This window comes from Xiphophorus couchianus, chromosome 14, assembly GCF_001444195.1.
Source record: "Xiphophorus couchianus chromosome 14, X_couchianus-1.0, whole genome shotgun sequence".
Lineage (NCBI taxonomy): Eukaryota > Metazoa > Chordata > Actinopteri > Cyprinodontiformes > Poeciliidae > Xiphophorus > Xiphophorus couchianus.
Genome location: NC_040241.1, coordinates 8,692,285 through 8,716,457, shown reverse-complemented (window position 1 = coordinate 8,716,457; position 24,173 = coordinate 8,692,285). Strand labels below are relative to the sequence as shown.

Genomic DNA, 24,173 nt, shown 5'->3' with positions numbered 1-24,173 from the left:
TGGCCTTCATGCGTAATGTTTCAGATATGTTTTGAAAGCTCCCCAATTATGATATTTAGTCTGGAGTCATGCCTGAGAGAAAACCTTGAACATTGCAGATAAATAACAGTGAAGGTTCCAATCCATGTTCAGGAGCTAATAAACCCTTTGGCTTTTGGGTATATTGAGACATAAAGTAACCACTTTCTGACTCCATCATATTAGGATCCCACTAGCTGCTGCTGTTATTGAGGCTTGTAAAAGAAAAACTGCTTAATGTTAATAAAAATGCAGGTGGCTTTGATCAGTCATAAATAACAGTGGAAATTTGATGTGATGTTAGCTGTTGCTCATTATGAGAATATGTTCATTTTGCATTTTGCATGTAGGCCAAAATCTTTGGTTTTGGTACAATCTGACCAAAGCACCTTCTACTACAAGTTTGCTCAGTCTCCTCCATTGCTTGTGGCAAATCTCTTATGGCCTTCTTTCATATAATTGTTTTCTTCTTGCTACTTTTCTGTAAAGGCTAAATTTGTGGAGAGCATGACTAAATAGATTAATAGTTTTCTTGTCGACTTTTTAGCTCCACCAGAGTTACTCTTAATCCTCTCCTAAATCACAATAAATTACACTTAAGTTTCTGGTTGGCGCATGCCAAAATGTGTAAGAGGCTACTGGCCATACCATCTATTAAAAGGTTTAGGAAAGAATTATTCTGTTTGTTTTCAATATGAATAAACTGCATTCTATGGAAAATCTGAACATTCATGCCAACCAAGTCCGTCATTCTGGGGACTAAAGGGATAAAGATGATGCATGGAACAGGCAAACTGTGCTCAGGTGTTCATATTTCCCTAACCCTGATATCATAAGAGGACTTTTAATAGGGCCTCCTGGGATTAATTTGGATGCGTTCATTTACAAACATTAATGTGTCCTAGAGTTTCCACATACTTCTAAATGGCTCCACCGGTGTGGGTGCGTGTGTTTATATCGTACCTTAAGGAGCAACCGGGCGGATTTTGATGTATAAATTTTAAAATCACATACGGCTTAAACATCAAAACTCATGTTTGTAGCTAATTAGAGACGATAATTCATCATGTCTGTTAATGTGTTTTATTTATATAAAATTAAATTAGTGGAAGCAACGTCTGAAAAGCAGAACAAAAAAAAAAAAAATTACCTTCTTGTTTAAGAAACCAGCATTTGTTTGAGTTAAAATGGGGTTTCGATGTAAATGAGTGTCCTCTTGTGATTTAACCTACAAATTCCAAGGCGGACAAATAATAATAGATGCAAGTATCACCTTGATACAGAAGGTGAGTTCTTTTATACAAACAGCAGACAGTGATTACATGAAATGTCTTTTCATTAGCTAATGGAACCGCTCCTAATCTTTCAAACCACATCTGCTTTTTGTCGTTTTGATTTTTTAGACGTCAGCTGTGAGGACAATCCAGTAAAAGTGCATCGTAACTTACCGACTATAAATAAACGAGCTGTGTGACATGAGTGTCAAGCAGCAACTGGGGCCTTGGTTGTTTATCAGAGACTCTTGTCATTTAGTTTTTTTTATTATTATTATTTTCAGACATGAACTGAAGCCCTCTGTCATCATGAAAGGCTTTTTCTCCAGCTCTGTGGCATTTCACTTTTTCAGTGTCTTTGTGCTTGGATGTGAAGGCGGGAGTCAACATTTGCAAGTCGGATCTAATAATAAATCAGCCAGCTAGAGGCTGACATTAAGTCTTTCTATGCGTGTTGGAAATTCACTAAACAAATGATTCCCTGAGAAGCAAATTCATGCACATTACGGTTCCTTAAAACAACGGCACAATTTTCAACAATACAAAACTCCTGTAAGTGTCTTTCTAGTGTGCTTCTTGCTGTGCCGTTTCCCTTTTTTTGTCTTTTTTTTTTTTTAAACTCTCTCAAGCTGTCCACCACTGTCTGCCAACAAAAAGCAGAGCTAGCTGTACCCCTGGCTGTCATCTCATGCCCACTCCCTGCCACCTATTCAAGGCCTGTTCCAGTTTTCCTCTGGCTATCCACAAATCTCCATCTGTCTCTTCTGATAGCACCACTGTTTTCCCTCCAACCCAAAGCCCTGCTCTCCCTTCTGCTTCTCGTTACTTTTTTAAGTCAACTTTTAGTTTCGGTTTGATGTCGAACGTACCAGTTGCAAATGTGTGCAGTCTAATGCAGTCCATCAACAATGTGTCCTGAATTAGGGCTGCAACTAAGGGTTATTTTAGCAATCGATTATTCTGACGATTAATCGGATTTAAAACATGTCACATTCTACAGATGTTTTTGTTTGTTCACTAAATTTTTTTTAATGAAATATAAGAAATAAATTAAAAGATACAACTAAAATTCAAGAGCAGCATTTCTTTGGTGCATTTGAAACAGGTGAAGATAAAACTACAATTTTGGGTAAAACATTTGCTAAGATTGTTTTATCTTCAATGCAAAATGTAAATTTTTGCTCAGTTTTGGCTTATTTACTGTTCTGAATATGTTTTTTTAGCAAATGGCCTTTTTGAGTCTATGCTTCAGCTAACGATTAATCGTTCACTAAATTAGTTGATGATTATTTCAATAATCAATTCATCACGATTAATTGTTTAAGGCCTATTCTGAATAGATGTTTGTTTCAGTCTGTTGTGCCTCCATTAGCCATCTTTTTGTCTCCATTTATTCTTAAAAGCATAGAAGCAAAAACATGGATGAAGAATCAGTGTTAGATTATTAAATTAATAAGATGAGACAAAGCAGGATTTCATAGGGCAGGAGCAGTAACATTTAAATAACAAAGATTTGATTTTTCTAAATTATAGGTTGCCAGTCTTGTACATTGGCTGAAATGACAAACAGTATCAGAGCAGACATTAATGGATATGGTACAAGCAGCAGCACATTGGAACTGAGTACATAGGAATAAAAAGACAGGAAAAGCCATCTGTGGAATAATGCATTGTGCAGACTGGAGTGTAAATTATGTTTTCTGTCAAGCTCTCATCTACGGAAACGTGATCTGAGTCAAACTGAACAAACTGATTTAAGAATCCAGCTGGGGGAGTGAAATGCAGCCTACAGAGATGGAGGAATAATCTGAAAACTACCCAGCAAAAAAAAAAAAAAAAGCAACATGCACACACTACACGTGATAAATGGACACTTCTGCAGTGATTCTATGATTGGTGCAGGAGGTCCTTTGTGCTTACAGAAATAATGAGCTGGTAGAGTAAGCTGGAGTGCCTTCCTGAAATTAAAAAAAAACACTGAGTGGGGCTGCATAATGGCGCAGTTGGTAGCACAGTTGCCTTGCAACAAGAAGGTCTTTCTGCATGGAGTTTGCATGTTCTCCGTGTGCATGCGTGGGTTCCCTCCAGGTACTCCGGCTTCCTTCCACAGTCCAAAAACATGACTGTCAGGTTAATTGGTCTCTCTAAATTCTCCCTTGGTGTGTGTGTGTGTGTGTGCATTGTTGTTTGTCCTGTGTGTCTCTGTGTTGCTCTGCGACAGACTGGCGACCTGTCCAGGGTGACCCCGCCTCTCGCCTGGAACGTTAGCTGGAGATAGACACCAACACACCTCCTGATCCCGCTAGGGACAAGGGTGTTAGAAAATGGATGGATGGATGGATGAATAGAAATGGGTGTTGATATTTCACAACAACTCTGATCTAATCCACCATGGCTTCACTTTGAGTAATTTTTGATATTCCCAATATTAAATAATTTATTTTAACTTCTACAAGTTTCACCAAAAGTACTAACAATGCTATTATCGATTTGAAAAATGACCAAAAAACAGAATCCGTGAAATTGGACACAATATACATCACAGCCGACTAAATTCAACAAACGTCTGCCTCTGTGCCAAAAACACTTTAAACTCTGACCGCAGCACTGTTACTGCGGATAAAGACTCAAAGTTGGGTATTTTCAGTAACACAAGGCATATTTGTTAGAAGATTTAAGAAGGTATTTAAAGATAAGACAAAAGTGTATTTTCTAAAATTCACTGGGGCTGTGAAAAGGTAAGAAAGAGCAAGACTTCAGCAAATAAGATGGACAGCTAGTTACATCTTCATTTTACAGGAAAATCAAACTGCTGGTTTTAAAGCTGCACTAATCAGGCTAATTGTTAATAAAACAGTTTCCACTTTGTGTATTAATGTATATTATGCTGTATTTGGTGTTTAAACGAATAAAATAGCACATGTAAGCATTTTTAGAGGAATCTTGAGTATTCGATAGGGGTGCACTGATTGTAATTTTCTGGCTTATTGCAGAATCACGTGTAAAAATCCACCAATCACCGATCTCCAAAAATGAAGGAAATCAGCGACGATAGATCGACTGTCCGATAAATCGGTGCACCCCTAGTATTCAAGCATTTTACCTATTTGGGGGCAGCTGTAGCCTCTAGCAACCCCCACAGACACCGAATAGCCACTGTATCGTACATTATTCTTCCAAAAGGAAAATCTAAATTTGCAGAAATTGTCTTGGATGGTAAAATCTGACAGGTGCATCTCCTTGTAAAAGGAAGAGCTACGGATGGTCATCGTTTATTGACAACAGTACTTATAAATGCAAGCAGAAGAACAACAACTACTAGAACATCATCACAACAAATGCAGTAAGGTCAGATGTGAGGCTATTCTCAGATTCAAGTTCTAACTGACAAGTTGGAGGGGAAAGAAATACAGTCTTGCATAACATTTATACTACTATAGCCCGGATAATATTCCATCAAGGTAATTCTTTGCGACTGCAGAGCGGCACACACTGAAACTGTGATGCCGATTGTGATTTGATCTGGCGGACAGTTCCACTTGACCAATGACAAAACTCCTCCGAACAGAAAGTTGCAGCTTCTGATTCATCTGTGGAAAGTTTATTTTCCCTGTTTTTTGAAATGCCACCACAGTCGATAACTTCAAACATCAAAGGTGTGAAGATTCCCAGACTGTGTCGAGATATCTGAGCGGCAACCGCACAAAATCCCCAAGACTTTTTACCCTCTGAGCAGCTGGGCTTGCGTGTACACACACACACACACACACCCCTCCGCTCTCGGAGCTGCTTGTGCCTGCTTAGCATTCGGTGATCTCCTACGCAAGCATGTGTGTGTTCATCGATGAATAAGCACATCAGTCTGCCAGCACATGCGTGTGGGTGCTTCAGTGAAAAAGAGTGTAAATGTATGTGTCAGTCTGAGAGCGTGGGCGAAACAGACAGAGAAACAGAGTGGGTGATTGAACGCTGGCATAAGTAGGTTACAGGTTGTACACAACGTAGTTGCGGTCTCCATTCGTGCCACTCAACCACATGAACAATGTGCGCTATATGGGCTGCTGAATGTGGCTTTCCTGTGCAGCTACATGTGTGTTTTCCAGTGACTCATACATAACAGCAGCAGTTAAAACAGATGAACTGAGTGTGTGTTTTTTTGCAACATGTGTAGACTTGAACTCTGCCGTGGCTCTCCACTGTGTGCTTTTGCCCACAGCAGGGGGGAACTATCTGAGCATGCGACTGCGTGTAGGTGGCCGCCCGATTCAGTTTTTGATGTTTTTATACGGGGATATCTAGTACGCGCATTTCTGTACGTGGGCGGCAGCTGATGCTGGGTTCTGAAAGAGATAGGAGTTAACTGTGCGCGCGAGTGAGTGTCTTTTGGGAGATGTCAGCTGACAGTCGAATCCAAGGAGGAAGAACTTGGGATGGAGAGAAAAACGAGCGGGTCGTTGTAGAGTGATAAAAGGAAAAGTAAACATCGGTAATTGGTATCCAGGAAGGGAAACCTTGCAGAAGAAGAAAGGGAGGAGACAAAAGAAAGCACAAGTTTTGAAAGAATCTTGAGCAAAGTGAATGTGTTGAGTCACAGCTCATGAATATAATGGTGGTGAGTCAGTGAACAGGAAGAATGGAGCAGAAATGGAGCAGAGAGAATATATGAAGATGAATATGTTTGCACACTTGCCCCAGAGGGTATTGGAAGCATATGTACACTTAACATGTAGCTTTGATCCACTTCTGGACTGGGAAATAGAAAAAAACCAAACAAAAACAGAATCTCCAATCACAGCTCCACTACACACTTACACAAAGCAAACAAGGAACCCTTTTCTGCAATAAACAGAAATGGGTTTCTTTGAGCAATAACGACAAATTGCAGCGAATGGCCTGAACTCAACCTGTGGAACAGCAAAGTAGGATAATCCAAAATGACACAGACCTCATGTTGTGTTTAAGGGCATGTGTTTCCTGTTCATTTGAGGAAAAGAGGACAAAAAAAAGTCTAACAATGTGCTGACAAGAAGCCAGCTTTTTCATTCTGCCTCTGCTCAGTGTAGCCACGAGGCTGAAAGATGATAAAGTTACATTTTCAAACACTTTCTACACAGAAAGATTATCAATAACAATAATAGACCTTATACTGAAATCTTGATTTGCTGGATTTTCTTTATAATAGAAAAATCAAAAAATCTAAAAGATAAACCAACCTTAACCATACTATAGGAAACAGTTCATGGACCAGCACCATGAAGCTAGACTAGTGACTTTTGTAAATTTTTGTAAATTCCAGTTTCGAAAAGCCAGTTCACTTTCTACCTAGGTCTGTCACCATGGTAACCTATGATGGTAACCTAACTTGCTCCAGAGCAGGTCAGAAAATACAAGATGTCAACAACTTACATGCATAAGAAAAAAATAAATAAATAAAAGTGGTGTCTGAGCAGTTTCTCTTATCTTCCCTTCATTGAGCTAAACTTGAACTTTTCACTGTCAGCTGAAAAACTTTGAGAGAGACCTGTCAGCAGAATTGATATTATGTACCCACAGAGACTGATTACACTTAAGTTTGTTCCTGTTTGTAACATTGATTGGAAGTCAATGCTAATTACATTTCCTAATGAAAATGCCAACCTATTAAATGATAAATTCACTTCTCAAGAGTCAAAGTGCAGAGTGCATCAGACTCTGAAGGAGGACTTCTATTGTCCCTAGTGAGCAAAGTTTATTATACGTTTATCGAATATCTGGATCAGTGGCTATATATGGGCAGATGCCCAGAGCAGCATCAGAAAGGGTCTTGCACTCAAGTACTAAAAAAATAAATAAATAAATGTGCACGATATATGCAATACAGATGCAATTAAAAGTCTAGGTGCACATGAATCAATCTGTCTATGACTGGATGAAACAAAATGTTGAAGTATAACCCAAAATCACCGTTACTTTTTCATTATAATTGAAAAACAAAAAGCAAAAATCTTTGAGAGAGTTGCCTTCAGCGTGTCCAATCATTAACTGGAGGTTGGTTTGAAGTAGTGGAGGCACAGAGTCCACCAATAGAAAACATCCACCGTCATCTTTAATATCACACGGTTTTTCTGGCCGTTTGCAAACTGAGACTGAAAGAAAAAAAAGAGCGAAAAAAGGAGGATGCTAAATAGAAAAAAGAAAACGTTGGGCATCTCCTCTGTTTTTGTTATCTCGAGAGTGAGCGTACTGTTAATTGTCTGCTTTGTTTCACTGATATTCAAGAACTCCTACGTATATCATATTAGCTTGTGAAATCCTTCCTCACAAAAGCAGAAATAGCTGCTGCATTGTTGTCCTCGGCTCTCTGATAATTACGTTTTTGGCAGACGCATGTGACAAAGATTTGTTTCTCCTTTGAACCAAAAAAAGTCATTTCAATAATAAGAGTGTATTTTTTGTGTTATTGGGTGTAACGGGCGAATTGACACTTTGATTTAGTAACGGTCCAGAGCATTGTGTTGATTTACTGTGGCCTAAAGAGGCAAGGCCATGACGCAGCAGATCTGGGAAGGAAGCCATGACTAAGTCTATGATAACGGATGAAGCTGCAGCAGCTCAGAGATCCAAAAATTGACTGTAAGAAGACAACAGCAGCAGCCACAAAAGTGCTCTTAGAGGTGGAACCATCGGATCTGTAGGAACCATAAAGGTGCCTTTGAGAGGGAGAAAGACCAGGATGGAATGATTGGAGAATAGGGTTTATGTCAAATTTAAGACTTTTCAAGACCATGATGAAAAGTCATGGTCTTGAAAAGACATATATCATGACAGAGACATACAAAATTAAATCAGGAAACCAAAACTGTGACATTTCTGGGGTCTTTTTGTGGCTCTTGGCAGCTGCTTTGTGCTCTCTGGCTAACTAACTAGCAAGAAAATAAGCATTAGCAACTCGTTAACAATAGCCTTAACCACCTTAAGACGAAGATGGCTGCGCACGACTAAAACTTTCAGCCAATAGAATGGTCCCACTAGAAAAAAAAACCTACATAAAATGATAATAAAAATCCTACCACAAGAGTTAAGACCTGTGATTAGAGTCGTTAAGGCTAGCTCCATTTTCTTTAATGAATTTAAGACATTTTAAGGATGCGTGGACACCCTGTGAGAAGGTGGACAGAGCACAAGACAAATTGCCTAGATTTAGCTTCCTGCTGACATCATCAGCAACATATGTTCCTATTGCAATGGAGAGATAAAGGAGAGAGGTAGAAAATTGAAAACAAACGGAAGCAGGCAGGAGAAAGGTGATGAAGTGTGCTCAAGAGGGAAAATGAATGGTGTGAAGGAAAAAAGAGCACTTGGCGCAAAGCTAGTTTCTCCATCAGCTCATGTGTCTCTGCCCCAGCTGCTCCCCAAACCTTTGCTAAATCATCCTTTGATGTGCTCCCTTTCCGTTAAACCCACTTTTTTTTTCTCCCTCACCTTCATTCAATCCGACCCATCTTCGCTCCTCCTCATAGACTAATACTATTCTCTCCTCTCACACCATCTTGGCTCTCCCACCCTCCCCCCAGACTTCTCACTACATGCCCTCCTCACCCACCTCCATCTGTCTAGCTTCATGATCCGTGGATGATTTATACAGATTTTCTTTGCCTTCCACTCATTCAGACTGAATATCCATTTGGTGAAAGCGCCATCATTCAGTGTAAAATAACCCTCTCTTTAGCCATAACTAATCACTTTTAACTAATGCCTCGTATGATTTTCAGCTATGTTAGCCAGTAAGCTAAATGCCAAATATGTAAATCTTCTTTATCATATACAACATGATCTCTTGGATGGATTTTGTCCACTATAAAAAGGGGAAAAATTGATGATTGATGGTAAAATAAGTTAAGCACAGCTCAAACGTCTTTTTTTTTTTATTTTATTTTATTTGGAGCAGTGATCTCCAATGTCTGATCTCTAGGATTAAAGTCCTGCATGTTTTTGGTGTTTCTAAACACACCGCAATCAAATGATTGGTTAATTAGCAGGCCTCTGCAAACCTCGATGACAGACTGAGGAGGTAATTCAGAACCAGCTGTGTTGGAGCAGAGACACGTCTCATTGGGTGAATAGGACTTTTCCACTAAAATGAGGTTACAGTGCTTAACCAGTTCAAGTGAATGTTTGATTCTCCTGCTGATGAATTATGAAACGTTTTTTATGTTAAAAAAAACATTTCAGCAGACCTGCAAATGTACTGGAGACATACCGACGCTATAAATGTTTGTATCCTGGATCAAAATTAGCCATTTTGACTGTATCGGTAATTGTAAAGAGACTTTGGGGAGGAATTTTTTTATTTAAAAAAAAAAAAAAGTTTTCATATTCAATTAATAAATAAAACTACCATTTTGTTTGGTGTGTGAACACATCAATGAATGTGTTTTCTAAAGCACGTTGTCCAACGTTTAGTAAAAAAGAAAAACACAGTTGATAGTTAATAGTAAAGAAAATTAGAATATGTTGGTGAAAAGGGGAAAATATGGCGATCTGCGTCTAGCAATAACAGCCCCAGAGGTAATCGTTGATTGGTAACAGTCTCGCAAACTGGAATTACACAAATCACACTACCTTCTGATATTAAAGGGGCCAAAACATACAGTCTAAAATGTCAAGTGGAGGAGATGAAATTAGCTGGTTAGATGATTTGTGTTTATACATAAAAACAGACACAAAAATCTATTATTTGTCTTCTGAAAGATTTATTTAAAAATACCTGACCTCGCCCCTATTTAATTACATAACTGTCTTTGCACGCTATCACCGACACAATCATTTGTGGTGAATTGCTTGTGCTGTTCTCAAAGCCAAGCTCAAAATTAGTCTGTTGTCGTCACCGAAAGTCAAACCACTCCTTCTGACTGAGCCGATTCTCGAAACCAACATCAATTAACTGGGACAAGGCCGAGCCTTTTTGGAAGTCCCTGACAAATCTGAAGTGAGGGCAACCTCTCAGACGTCTTGAACTCAACCGACCCTTCACTTCATCATCTCTCGTCCCCTGAAGATCTATGTTCCCTCTGTTCCCATTTCCTTCTTGCTCGAGTCGTTCTTTGCCGAGTTTCTGCAGAGAGTAGAAAAGTCACTCAGCTGACATGAGCTGACACATCGCCTGAAGCAGGGACACCATGGCAGGACGTACGGAAAGAGAAAAGTTAGGCATGATTCAATAGAGGCTGCAAAGGAGAGAGTAAAACATAGGAAATGTAATACTATGGCATCAATGAGTGACGACATGCAAACCAACTAACACACAAGCTCAACCACTTTCCGATCCAAGTGTGCATGACCTAATTGAACGACACAGGTGAGCAATTCTCTGGATGGTTGTTCTCGGAAGCGAACACAGACCAACAAGAAACTTTATACAGTTTTTATTTCCAAAACAAATGTACAGCAGAACCCTGACTCAACATCTGAACAGGCAATATTTACTTTCCAGTGCCATGAAAAGTGTGTTTCCTATAACATATTCCTACTACATCACAGCATTGCAGTTGGATTTTGATAAAGCCACTCCAAAACCTCCATTCTGGTTTCTTACAGCCGTTCAGTGATACATTTTCAGGTGTGCTTTGGATCATTGCCCTGCCTCTAGGATTTTCTACTCAATGACAATTTATCCTTCCATCAATTACAAGTCTCAGGTTCCAAAGCAGCTGTAGAACATTAGCCTACCACCACCGTGTTTAACAGGCACAACCAACACAGCAACTTTTTCCGGAGATGCTGTGTTGGTTCTACTTCAGATCCAACAGGAAGGACTCTTCCTAAAAAGGTCTATTTTTATTTGTAGTCCACAGAATATATTTGTTCTTTTGCGACTCGTTTGTCTTCACTGAGTCTTTGATGCACTATGTGGATCAGCCATCAATGTTTTTTGTCTTGCCTTATAACCTCAGTGATGAGTCTGTCTGAATTTGTGTCAAACTCAAAAGCTCATACTGCAATTTCTGCTCTTTCAGCCTTCTTTATGTTGGCCAACAGGTTCTAAAGTACCTTCTTGGTTCTATAGATCTAGCAGTAGTAAGAGTTGTGCATGGCTAGTGAAATTGAACCTAAATTGTGATAAATCCTACTTGTTCAATAATATAACAAAGGGAGCAATTATTAGTTCACATACAGCCATGGAGGTTTGGACAGTCTTTTTTCCTTAATAAATTAAATTGTCACTTGAAAAGTACTTTTGTGTTTACTTAGGTTTTATTTGTGTGACAAATCTGATGATCTGAAACAACTAAGTCTGGATTTTTTTTCTTTTCTTAAAAAAAAGCAGTTTGTGGTTACTTGATCAAATTATTTTTAGACTAAATTAAGAAACTGGAAAAAACAGGAAGAAAAAAAATCTGCACTGTTGAGAGGTTTCTCTGACACTGTAAAAAAAAAAAAAAACAACTAAGCAGCCACCCAGCAGTTTGTGCAGTTGTGCTCACAGCCCATAAACAGAACAAAACAAACAGCTATGCCTGTTTTATCAATATAGTGCAGCGCTGATGGTGGGTCAGAAAAGAAGGTGACTGTTATCTACAAACATTGTACAAAATTCAACAAACATTATTGTAGTTCTTAAATATAGGTGATGACAGAAATTGCAATAAAAGCATGTGCACATTTTTCCATCTGCACAGAACAACTCTGCATGGCAAGCAGAACTAATTTGACAGAAACTCAATGCAACATGTGAGAGAGAGAGAGAAAGAGAGAGAGTACTTATTGCATCAAACATGTAGTATCACAACACCTTTATTTGCAGAAAGCAGCTGATTGAGCACAGACACAGATCCAAACACAGCGAGGTGGTTTGTTTTGACTTCTGTATTCATGGAGCGTTCCGCTCTAAGAGCTGTCAGCCTACATAAACATACAGGATACAGAATATTTAATTCATAAATGGAAATTGTTTTGAAACGGACCCAAACATGTGATTGTGGGGTGAATTGAGAAACCCACAAAGCTTTTTTTTTCTCCTTTTCCTCAACAACACACTCTGCCCTCCTTCCTGTTTCTAAGATACTTAGTGTCTTGGGAAATCACTTAATATGGTTGCATAAATCACCACAAAGAAGGGCTTGGTTTTGTCATTTAGAGTAATTTAGAAGCTCAGAGAAAGTTTTATCATGTGAAGAACTGCCCTGAGAGAAATGTGTTTAGCTAGTATGAGTTTTTGACAGTTCAGCTCCCTGCAGCTGTGGTTTGGTTGGCAATAGTTTGGCCTGTTGCGTGCACTAAACCGAAGCTCTTCTGTAATGTTAAAAGAAACCAACACCCAAAAATAACTTGTCTCCCAAAACAAGTACTGTCTCTATAACAAAATCGACCAATTCCAGTCTTTGAGCACTGCTGTCCTACATGTTCAACTGAATAGCTGAATTATCTCCTCAGTCTGTCATTACGCTGTCAGAGAGTTTTTGCTAATGACCCATTCATTGAAATCAGGTTACTTCAAGAAGGGAAGCATGTAAAACACGCAGGACGTCGGCCCCGAGGACTGGAACTGCAGACCCATGCTCTACAATGCATCTCTGTGAGGAAGTCCAACGCGATACAACCCTCCCATTACACTCGGCCCAAAGTGTGTTGTTTGATACAAGAGCAAAATGTTGCACTTTAGCTTAGCATTTATGCAAACTTTACCTCGCTCCATTCCTCCCTTGTTTTGCAGCCTGTTTCCGTCTGTCGTCTCCCTCCGCCGCGCTCTACTTCCCACAGCCACAGGCAAGGACACTCTGTGGCTTCCAAAGGAGGGCAACCTATGCATACACATTTACTCCAACACATATGTTGCATATTTAACCCTGTCAAAGCTCATTAGGTCAGTCTGCGAGAATTAACCAAACGGATCCAAGAATTTAAAGTGAGCATGTACTCTATTCTATTTGTGTTTTTTACATTTGCATTTTCTCATTCATGTCGGGTTTTTGTGTCAAGTGTTTACGGTATAAGAAAGAAAAAAATGGCCCACCAGGAGGCCTGTTCTAGTTTGTTGATAGTGAAAATAAAACATTCTTTGATAAGATCTCATTCCAGGAATGTCGGACAGAACCCCCTCTTTGCTATCACACATACACACACGTGCACACTACTACCCTTCATTAAAGCGATTACAGATTAATGAGCACACCGCCTGCCTAATTTAGTTTATCTTGAGACGGTGAAATGATGCCATCGTGGCTCGATGCTCACTGGCCTGCAAAGCAGCGTTCAGCTGCGCTCCCGCTGGGTTGATCATATTAGGTTGTCAACCAATCAATCACAGCTGTTCCTGCCCAGATACAGCCATCATAAGAGGCAGAGAGATCATACTGGCATTATGAGAGGAGCGTGGCTTCTTCCTAAACAAACTTCTCTTTCTTTCACCGACCCCAACGATCGACAGATGAACTGTCACAGAAAGGCATTGCAAATATACACATCACCAGTAATACTTACACGAATGCACTGTGTCAAGGTCAATCTGTGTTAAATGCATTACAAGCTTGTGTTAGCATCTAGGGGGAACCATATGTAAGCTGAGCTGAAGAGGATTAAAGCATATGCATGCATTATCTGCATGCATCACATGTACAGCAGCAGCAGCACTACGGTAAAACCTGCTGCAACATTTCTGGAACGCTGCACAACTTAAAAAAACAAAACAAAAAAAAAACAACAAAGCTTTGCAGCAAGATTAGAGTCTAACCAGTCCGGCTTGTTGTTTTCAAGCTTTCATCTGCAACAAGCTCAAGTTTAAAAAGGAGGAGAATTTTTCAAACGTTATCCGCTCTCAGTGTGTGTGAGATCATCCATCTTTTGTCAATATGTTCTTTTATGTAACTCTATGTTACTGTACCCTTTAGTCTTAACACATTACATGAAAATGAGGTGAATGTAAGTGACACTGCCCATGAACATGAGTCACAACAACTTGGAAATGATATTATTCAATGTGTGTGTGTTTAAGCTGCCATATGGGAAGCTATAACCCTCCCGTCTTAAGCAGTGTGACCTCTCCAAGAAGGAAAAAAAGCAGTGCAGCTCTCAAATATGCAAACCCATATTAGAATACCGCAACAAAGGCCTGCTCAGACCACAGCGTTTTCATGACCCTGATCAAGTCCAACCTCTACAGCTCAGCAGCATGAAAACAACTCTGCTAAATTACATTCTCAGCTGCTTTTTCTTTTTAATTCTGTGGACAAGAAACAGAAAGCAGCCATAAAGCCAAACAACCTCTGTTTGAGTCCAGCTGGTTTCTTAAACTCAGCAGCTGTCAAAATGTCCCTTTTTGCTCAGAATTTACATTAAAGATCTAGTAATGTATTGCAACTTGAAAAAAAAATGTCTAAGGGTTTTGAGTATTCTCTAGCCCAAACTCAAAAATCCAATATTCTTTTGATCATTAAATGCACCGTGTGTAAGCGCCATCAGGCCATACTTACAACAACCTGACGGTCCTGGCATTAACATTGCCACATTAATCGCTACTGTAAGATGATCAAGACAGTTGAAAATGTCAACTCTGTAATGGGAGGTAATCGGAAATATAGAACGCTGTTCTTATATTATTCTTGCATGCAGCAAGAAAAAAAAAGACATACCTCAGTTTTAAAGTCATCCTTATAAAAAGGCTGAAACTCTTTATCATGAATGAAACCTAACTGAAATTTTACCAGGATGCCCAAGATATGGTGGGGTTTTATCTGGTCACATACATATTGCATAAGTACAAAATAAACAGCCTGAAGAATCTCTCCACATAAAATTAACTTAATTACTGAAAAATATGACGGCATAAGTAATTTTAGAAGGAACAACAAAGATATTTCTGTTGTTAAATAATTAAAATTCAATGAAATATTATACTAATGACTAAAGGGGCAATATAAAGCTCAAAAAGTGGATTTCACATAATACTGCCCCTTTAAATTGTAACACATCATTATAATTTTGTTGTAATGCCTTGTTCTTGCTTGAGGCAGCACCACTGGATCTCCATAGAAGTCTGTGACTCCAGCAGAGAAACTCAACACTGTATTTTTTATCTTTGGATCTGAGAGCAAAGAATAAGAGAGGAATGTAAAGACATGAAGCTAAGTTGTTCGCCCAAGTCAAGAGTGTAGAGGTTGTGCTCCATTGGGCTATAAAACCACTCTGACTAGTGTGTTAGAAATGTTTTTCCCCCTCACCTCTATCTGACTTTGCCACCTTGAACATTTCAGTTCTAGAGAGGTCCATGAAATTGCTCTCATTTGGGAGTTCATGCACAGATAAGCATACCAGTAAAACCCTTTAGTGTGTGATGGCAGGGTTTACAACGACAAGGAGTTGACAGGCATCTGTGAATGTTTTCACACGCGTCCGTTTAGGATTGCTGGAGACAATTTGCTTTCTGGAGAAGCAGCATTCAGCTTTATGCACCACAAATCTGGAACAAACTTCCAGAAAACAGCAAAACACTTGAAGCACTGAGTTCCTCTAAATCAAAGCTAATAACCCATCTGATACAGCTGCCTTTGATTAGTAGCAGGCGGACAAACATCAATATATTTTATGTGTATTTGCTTGATGAGGGCTTTTGACAAAAAGTAATGTTTATTGCTCGTTTCATAATTGGTTACTTATGCTTTTATGGCGTAAAGCACTTTGAACTGCCTTGGTGCTGAAATGTGCTAGTCAAAGAAACTTGACTTTTACTGGTTAGGTGTTTCAACTGCAACAAATTTAGAACTGAAGGGACAGATGAACTCCTCCGGCCAAGGGATAAACGGATGATAAATGTCAATAATGTTCTCAAATTAATATTACGTTTCCCTGAGGACTGACTCTGAAAGGTTGCGAATAAAAACAGTAGAAGACAGAGAAGAAGAGAAGATTTTATATGCTGCAACACTTCAGGCTAAGGCACACAGCAAAACTCAGAACTCAGTTGAGTACACGAACAAGCAGAAATGAGGCAAGTGGCACAGCAAGCGTTTCTTAATGATCAACCCTCCCTGAGCGAGTATGCATGTGTGTGTGTCTATATTCTTGCATAAATGCAACAGCCTGCTGCTGCTCTTTCCATCTCTTTCCATTTGTGTGCGCACACAGAAGACCGTGTTTTTGGGGGTAATGCGATGCTGACACTCGAGAAGCGATGCGTGACCACCAGCTATTGTGTGGCAGAGCAATTACTGCAAACCAGTCAAACAAATGCACGATGTATAATTCAGAACATCCTGCATTACAGCACAGCGTTTCCTCACGCCAGCAGAATTCCTTACCAAAGCTCTGGACTCATTTTCAAAGCATTCAACGGCGATGTCTTAAGTCCAAGGCTTTCAGCTTATCCTAACTATTTAAACTACTGGTGTTATGAGGCACAAATGTAAGAATTCAAACATAACTTATTTTTTAAATGAAGAGGCTAAAATAGCAAAACATTCTCTACAGAAATTCAAAAACAGTAGAGTAAGAAAGTCAATTAAATCAATTGGAAAAGGTCTTAGACTTTGGGAACCAGTGAACCGAAGCGAGAGCCGTAATCCACAACTGGAGAAAAAACATTCAGCAGTGGTGAACCTTCCTCCCAAGGGAGGCTGGTCAACCAAAATTATTCTGGTGATTCCACCAATAGGTCACATGACCACCCAGAACATCATCTCCCAGAGCCGCAGACCTCACTAGCCTCCGTTTAAGGTCCAGCATTCAAGATCTAACAATAAGAAAGAGAGACTGGGTAAAAATGGCATCCGAGGCCAAAACCGCTGCTGACCAAAAATAACATACAGGCCCGTCTCCCGTTTGCCAAACAACATCTTGTTGAGTCCCAAGACTTTGGGGAAATTGTTCTGTTGATTCACAAGACAAAAGTGGACCTTGTAGGAAGGTGTGTGCCATGTTACATCTGACCTAAAATTAACAAAGCATTTCAGAAACAAGCCATCAAACAGAAAGTCAAACATAGTGTTGGTTTTGTGACTGTTGGATTCCTAAAGACTGAAGGAATTGGTGGAATCATGAATTTTGCTCTTTAGAAAATGAAATCATCACTTGAAAACTGCCTTTTGTACATAGTCAGGCTATCTTTATCCAAAACTATAAGTTGCTTGGTAATCTGAGACATTTTAAAGTAAATACAGAAGAAATCTGTAGGGGAGTAAACACTGTCGCAGCACTCTACATCCAATCCCCAAGTTTGTACTGAGTGTATCCAAGAAACCTTGCTCCATTTGTGTCACAACCAGTGTTACTTTTGCAATGATATGTTGGGTAAGACTGGCAAGCTCATGTAATATTACGTAACACACCTTTAATAGCAGACACTTGAATAATGTGTCAAATTCTTGGTCAAGCATGTATTTTTCAAAAAATGCTAAGAAACTACTTCATAAAGAAGATTGAACTAAGTTGCTTCATCATTTTTTAAATACACCCAAAGTTAGCTGGTTCATTTCTTCTATCGGATCCCAGTCTGAAAGGGCTGAACCACTGATTCCAATGTCTGAGGAGGTATGGGCCAGTGTGAGACTCATGACATAATTAAAAGAAAAGGTTTTACTGCAAATCTACAATAGTAAACGTGCTTATCTCTAATTAATACAATAAAGCAACAATTATTCCATCTGATGATGGAACATATTAATAGTAAATATACGTTAGAAGATCTTGATGCGCACAAAAAAAGGTGCAGTAAAAAAAAAAAAAGAGCAGTAAAAAGGCAAGGCAAGGGCAAGGCAAGTTTATTTATATAGCACTTTAAAACAGTACCACTGACCAAAGTGCTGTACAATCACAAAATTAAACAAATAAAAACAACATTAAAACACATCAAAACCAACAATGCAGTGACGTAAAACACTCTATATAATACATAAACATACCCAGATAAATACAGAAAAGCAGCATCTCAAACCGAATCAAAGGCCAACCGAAAAAGGTAAGTCTTAAGAGCAGATTTAAAAATTGCTAAAGAGGGGGCCTGTTTTACCAACATAGGCAAAGAATTCCAAAGTTTGGGAGCTGCAACAGCAAACGCCCTGTCTCCTCTCTGCCTCCTGGAAGTCCTCGGCACCTCCAGGTTCATTTGGCTCGCTGATCTAAGAGCTCGAGGAGGACAGTGTATATGTAACAGCTCAGAGAAATAGGAGGGAGCAAGGCCATTTAAAGATTTAAAAACAAATAAAAGAATCTTAAAAGGTTGCACCTTTTTACTGCTCTTCATAGAGCAACACTAGGAGTGTATGGTAATAGCTGGATAAATTAACAGGCATTCTGTTCAGCTGGACACGGCTGCCTAACAGACATGTTCGTTGTAGTATTTGAAAATATTTTCATCTTAATAACAGTGAAGGGGAGATGCTGCTGCTGTAGTTTTTCCAGCATGAATGTCTGTGTTCTTTATTTTTCTTAGACCAGAAATATTTCCCAACAGCTGAATCTGTCCTTCTTGTAAATGACTCTTTCAGTCAGGAGACAGGAAGTGTGTAGCAACATTATAGCAGAAGGCGCCTTACAGTATTGAATGTTTTAAACAGACAGAAAGAAATTTAATCTTTCTGGCACTTTCTCTGGCATCTCATTAGAAAGATTTCAAATTGTTGATTGGAAAATGTAAAAAGTTTTGAACCAACAACTGTTGTTGAGTCCATACCAAAAATGTTTCTTCCTGAACTATTTTAGGGCAAGAAATAAATGTGTAAATTAGCTTCCTTTTTATCTGAAATGCAAAATTCTTGTCTAACTGGCCACCAAATGGTTAAACAACAAAACAAAGATTCAGTTTCCATCTCAGGATTTGACTCGCGGGAATCTTCCTTCATCTTGTTTTTTATTGTTGCTCAGGAACTGTCTTTAAAGATGGAGGGTTTTGAGTTCTGCTCCTGGGTTCATTCCTGACATACCCGATGCAGAGCAGCAGCACAACGCCACAGAGCTAAAGTAAACGCTGCTGGATTCAGGAATCCGAACCATGTGGCAACGACTGCTACGGTCGACATTCCGCATGACAGGAAGCACATCCGAAAAACTACTAATCTTTGCTCTCTCTATATTTGTGAGGTGAAGTGTCAAACGAGGGAGCAGAGTTTCTCTGCTCATCCCTTGGATTATTTGGCTGCAAAAAATTCACCGCCTGAGGTGAGGGATGCGAACCAATGAGCTGAGTGGGGAAGAAGGATGCCAAGCACTACTTGCGAGAGTGTGTGCTTGTGACACTGCAGAATGGAAAAGCAGACACCAAGAAGAAGAATCGCCCATCACTTCTCTAAGAATTAGCGAATGTGGAGCCAGAGAAACAATCCCATCTGCTGTTTGGGGAGACAGAAAAACAAGGTTGGGGCTTCTGATCGGGGAAATGACCTCGGATTGAGTTGTGTTGTAATAATCGTTTCTAGATCACCTGCAAAACAAACACTTGAGGTTTGCTCGTGCTTTGTGGAAGGATGATATTATCTCCCGCTGTCTGATATTTCCTGTTGATTGACAAAAGGCAAAAAAAAAACAATAAAAGAAAAACATTTATGTGTAGATATTCTTTGCTGTTTCTTTTCCCCCAGTTTCTTTTATGAGTGTGGATTTGGAGGAGGCAGCTGAATACATGTGTGTGCCTGTGAGGGAAATTTCAGCCTACAGCACAGCGTAAACAACATACCAAGTGGCATTTTGGGTAGGCAGGAAGAGGTTTGAGCAACAACACCTCGACCGAATATGAGGGGAGCTGTCAGTACTTGCTGCAGTAGCAACGAAAAAGCGACGAGAAAGTTAAAATGCTTACAGAAATGTATCACAACATCTGATTTGGATGAGTGTTATTTCAACGCTGGCAGCAATGTTTCTGTAGCTGTTTCTGCAGCCCATGTCTGTGAGAAATCCTATTTAAATGCAGATGACAGAGACTGCTTCTCCTCCCATCCCTGTCTCCATTTCTCTCCAAACCCCATTTTCTTTTTTTTTTCTGACTGAGTCTCTGTGTAGCTGCAACTGCAGCCGAATCGAAGTTATTTGACGGACCATGGCGACTGCGGGGAAAAGCTCCCAAAAAGCAAAAAACAAAACAACATTTTGTAATCCAGTTTTAGGGCACGACATATTCCAAGCCAGCTGTGTGCATTTGCACACCTACTTAAAGGATAAACCGTCTACAAAAAGAAAATAGGTGAGGAAGTAGGATGTTTAAAATGCACATAGAATGATGCGTGATTTATTCACGTGTGTACAACGTAGCCACAAACACACGCATTTTGCTAAAAAGCAAAAACACACCCTTGAGGCTGTGTCTCAAACATACTAATGGCTCAAAGCAAGCTAAAGAAGCAACATTAACAAGTCAGCTTTACCCTTTAGGGTGATAATGAATGCAGTGCATTTAAATGCCGTCGGTATTCCCACTTGACTTTCAGTTCACTCCAATAACCTAAACATCAGGGCCTGCCTCCACATGTGATGTTCCACCGAAAGAGGAACATTTTGTGAAGGAAATATGTGCTAGTGGGAGTTTGAAGAGCTGCTTTACTACAGTAAATTATCCAGACAATTTTGAACTTGCCCAGACAATCAAAAACTCAAACATCCAATCTTTATCACCCATTAGTAAAGTCAATGCAGCTAAAAGCTAACAGGTTGCACTGAGAGCAACACTGTTTTTTTTTATGTGGAAGTTGGTTCTGGGGGAAGAAAACCAACAATACGAGACCGATGTTTAAAATTAGTAATGCTAACCGCACTACCTGCTACTGTAAGATGCTTGAACACCTTGAAATGTCAACTCCACTATTATTTTAGCTTTGTTGTCAAACTGTAAAACTTCCTGTTTTCAGAATTTGCTCTCTCTCACACACACAGTGTGATGTCGCCTCCTCTCTTTGTGTAAACAACAAATGACAGGAAGGATGGAAACAAACATTTCCAGTGCTGTTGATTAAAAATGCAAAGATCAGGCTCTTCCGGGTTTTTGATGAGGGAAGATCCACAGATTACCATTTTGATCCATCACCGACTGAGTCATAAAAATAAGAGAATAAAAGTGCACAAATGTAGTGGTTATGTCATACATTAAATCCAGAAGACTTAAAAAAACAACAACAAAAAAACCCAACTCAAAATAAGCCTACCATTAAGTCTGTTGTAATAATATATACAGCAATTAATTGCATGATAAATTAAAACGGGCTTCATAATTTTAATTTGCCTGATTGTTTTTCTCATGCCTCTTCTTCTACCAAGAACTGGGCGACAAAGTTTTCAGACTGGTCTCAATTAGCTCCTTTGCTAAAGGGCCATTTTGTTTTGAGACTTCAGTATCCATTTTATTTTTGTCTCAGTTATGTTGTTAATTTACATGGGATATTTAAGATCCCAGATTTAGTGATAATAGCTCATTAGATATTCTGTCGCAATAAATAAGAAATCAATTGATTGCACAGTAAATTAAAACGGGCTGAATAATTTCTATTTGCATGATTTATCATTTTTCTCCGTTCACTCACTCCTTCCACTAAAACTGACCTTCAGGTCAGTGCGTTGGTCTCAACTAGCCCACTTTTTGAAGGACAACTTTGTTTACAGAGACTTCACTATTCACTTCATTTGTTGTTTTGTTTATTTACTTTGGATATGAACTTAAAGTTTATTGATTTTTGAGAATGTATTCCTGCATTATTACACCATTACATTACTTGAAAATGATCTCAGAACAACAACATTATCGTTAATCGCGATAACTTCTGGGACAATTTATCGTCCAGCAGATACGTATCAGAGTTCATTCTGCTCTATGGCATGTTGATGAAATGGAAATACTAGAATTTTTTATTCATTGTGACGAATTTAACAAAAACAAAACACTGTTTTCATCAGCGCTCATATAAGAAAAACTGGCCAATTCCTATCTCTGCCCCATTGACTGGGGCATCTGTGCTGTTATCAGCAGTCAAAGTAACACACAAAACGTAGATTGGTGATCAGTGCTTCATTAGTATAGATTTTCACAAATCTATAGATAATTTATTATGAGCTTGTATGTGCATTAAAGTTTGAAGATGACATGAAATCCATAACCGTCTGTCCACCAACAGCACAGCAGCGTTTCCATTACACAGCACCTTAGACCTGGAATTAAATCCCAATTTGTGGTGCAAGGCTATCGATGAGGCATTGTAAATATGGGTCAAACCACAGAGCATCAATCTGATGCATCTTTTTACAGCTCACACAAGAAAGTGCAAAAGCAGAAGATTTCCATTGAGAGACAGACTCTGGACCGCGTTCCCTCAAACAAAGCAACACAATTCAGTCTGCTGTCTGGGAGTGAGCTTAGGTGGGAGAAGGTGTCTTGCCTCCAGTGTGACCTTGCTGCATTGCCCTTATGGACACACACACACACACACACACACACCCACACACACACACACACACACACACAAATCAAATAGAGCCACTGCTGCCTATAATCAGCATGTGGTAAAAGACAGCAGATAATCTGTTGAAAACATAGCACCTCAAATCATTTTAGTTCTCCTTTGTTTACCAGAAGCCACCAGTCTGTGTATTTACTGCCTCTGAACAGTTGCACAGCGAAGAAGTCTTCATTTCTTTTGTGTCTGCAGGAATCAAACGTCTGGCAAACTGAAGAGTGGCACAGAAGAAAAAAAAAAACCTTTGCAGCTGCCCCCACTGCACAATCATATTGAGATAAAAGATAGGCAGGAAACATGCCTGTTCGTGTTAGCTTTAGCAATAAAGCTGTAAATGCTACCGGGCATGTGATTATTATTTTTGTTATTAGAATTGGTGGTCGCCAGGTACATTAGAAAGTGCAGGAGTGGTTTCCTTTTAATGTGAGCCGAAAGGTTAACTCTACACAACAGCAACAGCCATAAATCCAAAACGGTGGCTCTCTAAACTAGGCTACACCTGGTGTGTTTGTGTATTTGCAACCTTCCAGTGTAAACACAGACTGGGTCATTTCCCATTCACAGCCAGCGCAGAAAACGACAAGTCATTGCCCCCCCACCGCCCCCTTTTTCGCATACCTCGGCACGCAGCTGGGCGAGGATCGGTCGACCTCCCAGGTGGCGTAGAGGTTCATATGGACGGGCCGGTTGGAGGTGATGCTGACCGGCTTGGAGGGCTGCATGTGCGGCGAAGGGACGCCCCCAGTCCGCGGGAGCCCTCCTCGCTCCGACATCCTGGAGGCTGAAAAATGGGGGGTCTTTCAGTCGTATATAACGATAGCGGTGGGGTATGAGTCGTCCTTCTTGAGAGTGTCGGTCCTCCTCTCCTTTGTAGGGTCTTAAAATGATCTAACCTCCAACCGCAGCAGGCGCGTTGACGCTCGCGAGCGCTAACGGAAAGTTGTTCCGTGTGGCGCTAATCAACGGCAAACAGTGTGAAACATGCCCGACGTTTCTGGCGGAGTTTGTACCCGAAAAGCGGGGAGAGCGAAAGGCTGTCGTCTCCGTGCTCGCTTAAACTTCGCGTCGGCTCTTGTGTGTGCTCGGCTCCGGGTGTTTATCGGTGCAGGAAGCGGAAATTTGTGACGGTGGAGTCGCAGAGTGAGCAAGAGGAACAACAACGCCTCTTCAGTCTGGGGAAGGAGCGCGGCTGTCAGAGCACGAGCCCCACTACAGATGAGCTGACCAATAGAAAGCCTGCATGGTGTTATTGTCTGACTAAACTACCCGCCTCATTTATATATATATATATATATATATATATATATATAGTACAGACCAAAGGTTTGGACACACCTTCTAATTCAATGGGTTTTCTTTATTTTCATGACTATTTATAAGGCAATAAATCCCACTTATTAACCTGACAGGTTGACCTATGAAGTGAAAACCATTTCAGGTGACGACCTCTTGAAGCTCATCGAGAAAATGCAGAGTGTGT

The 24,173-nt window shown here is 39.9% G+C and overlaps 1 protein-coding gene across 1 annotated transcript in view; it reads right to left on the bottom strand.

Annotated features, from left to right (window-relative positions):
* Nucleotides 1-23,886, bottom strand: part of pacs1 (phosphofurin acidic cluster sorting protein 1) — a 67,162-nt gene extending 43,276 nt beyond the window's left edge. The window contains exon 1 of the mRNA XM_028038261.1: nucleotides 23,312-23,886. Within this exon, the coding sequence (XP_027894062.1) occupies nucleotides 23,312-23,466 (155 nt within the window). The 5' untranslated portion in view covers nucleotides 23,467-23,886. The remainder of the gene's footprint in view (nucleotides 1-23,311) is intronic.
* Between the last annotated feature and the right edge of the window lie 287 nt (nucleotides 23,887-24,173).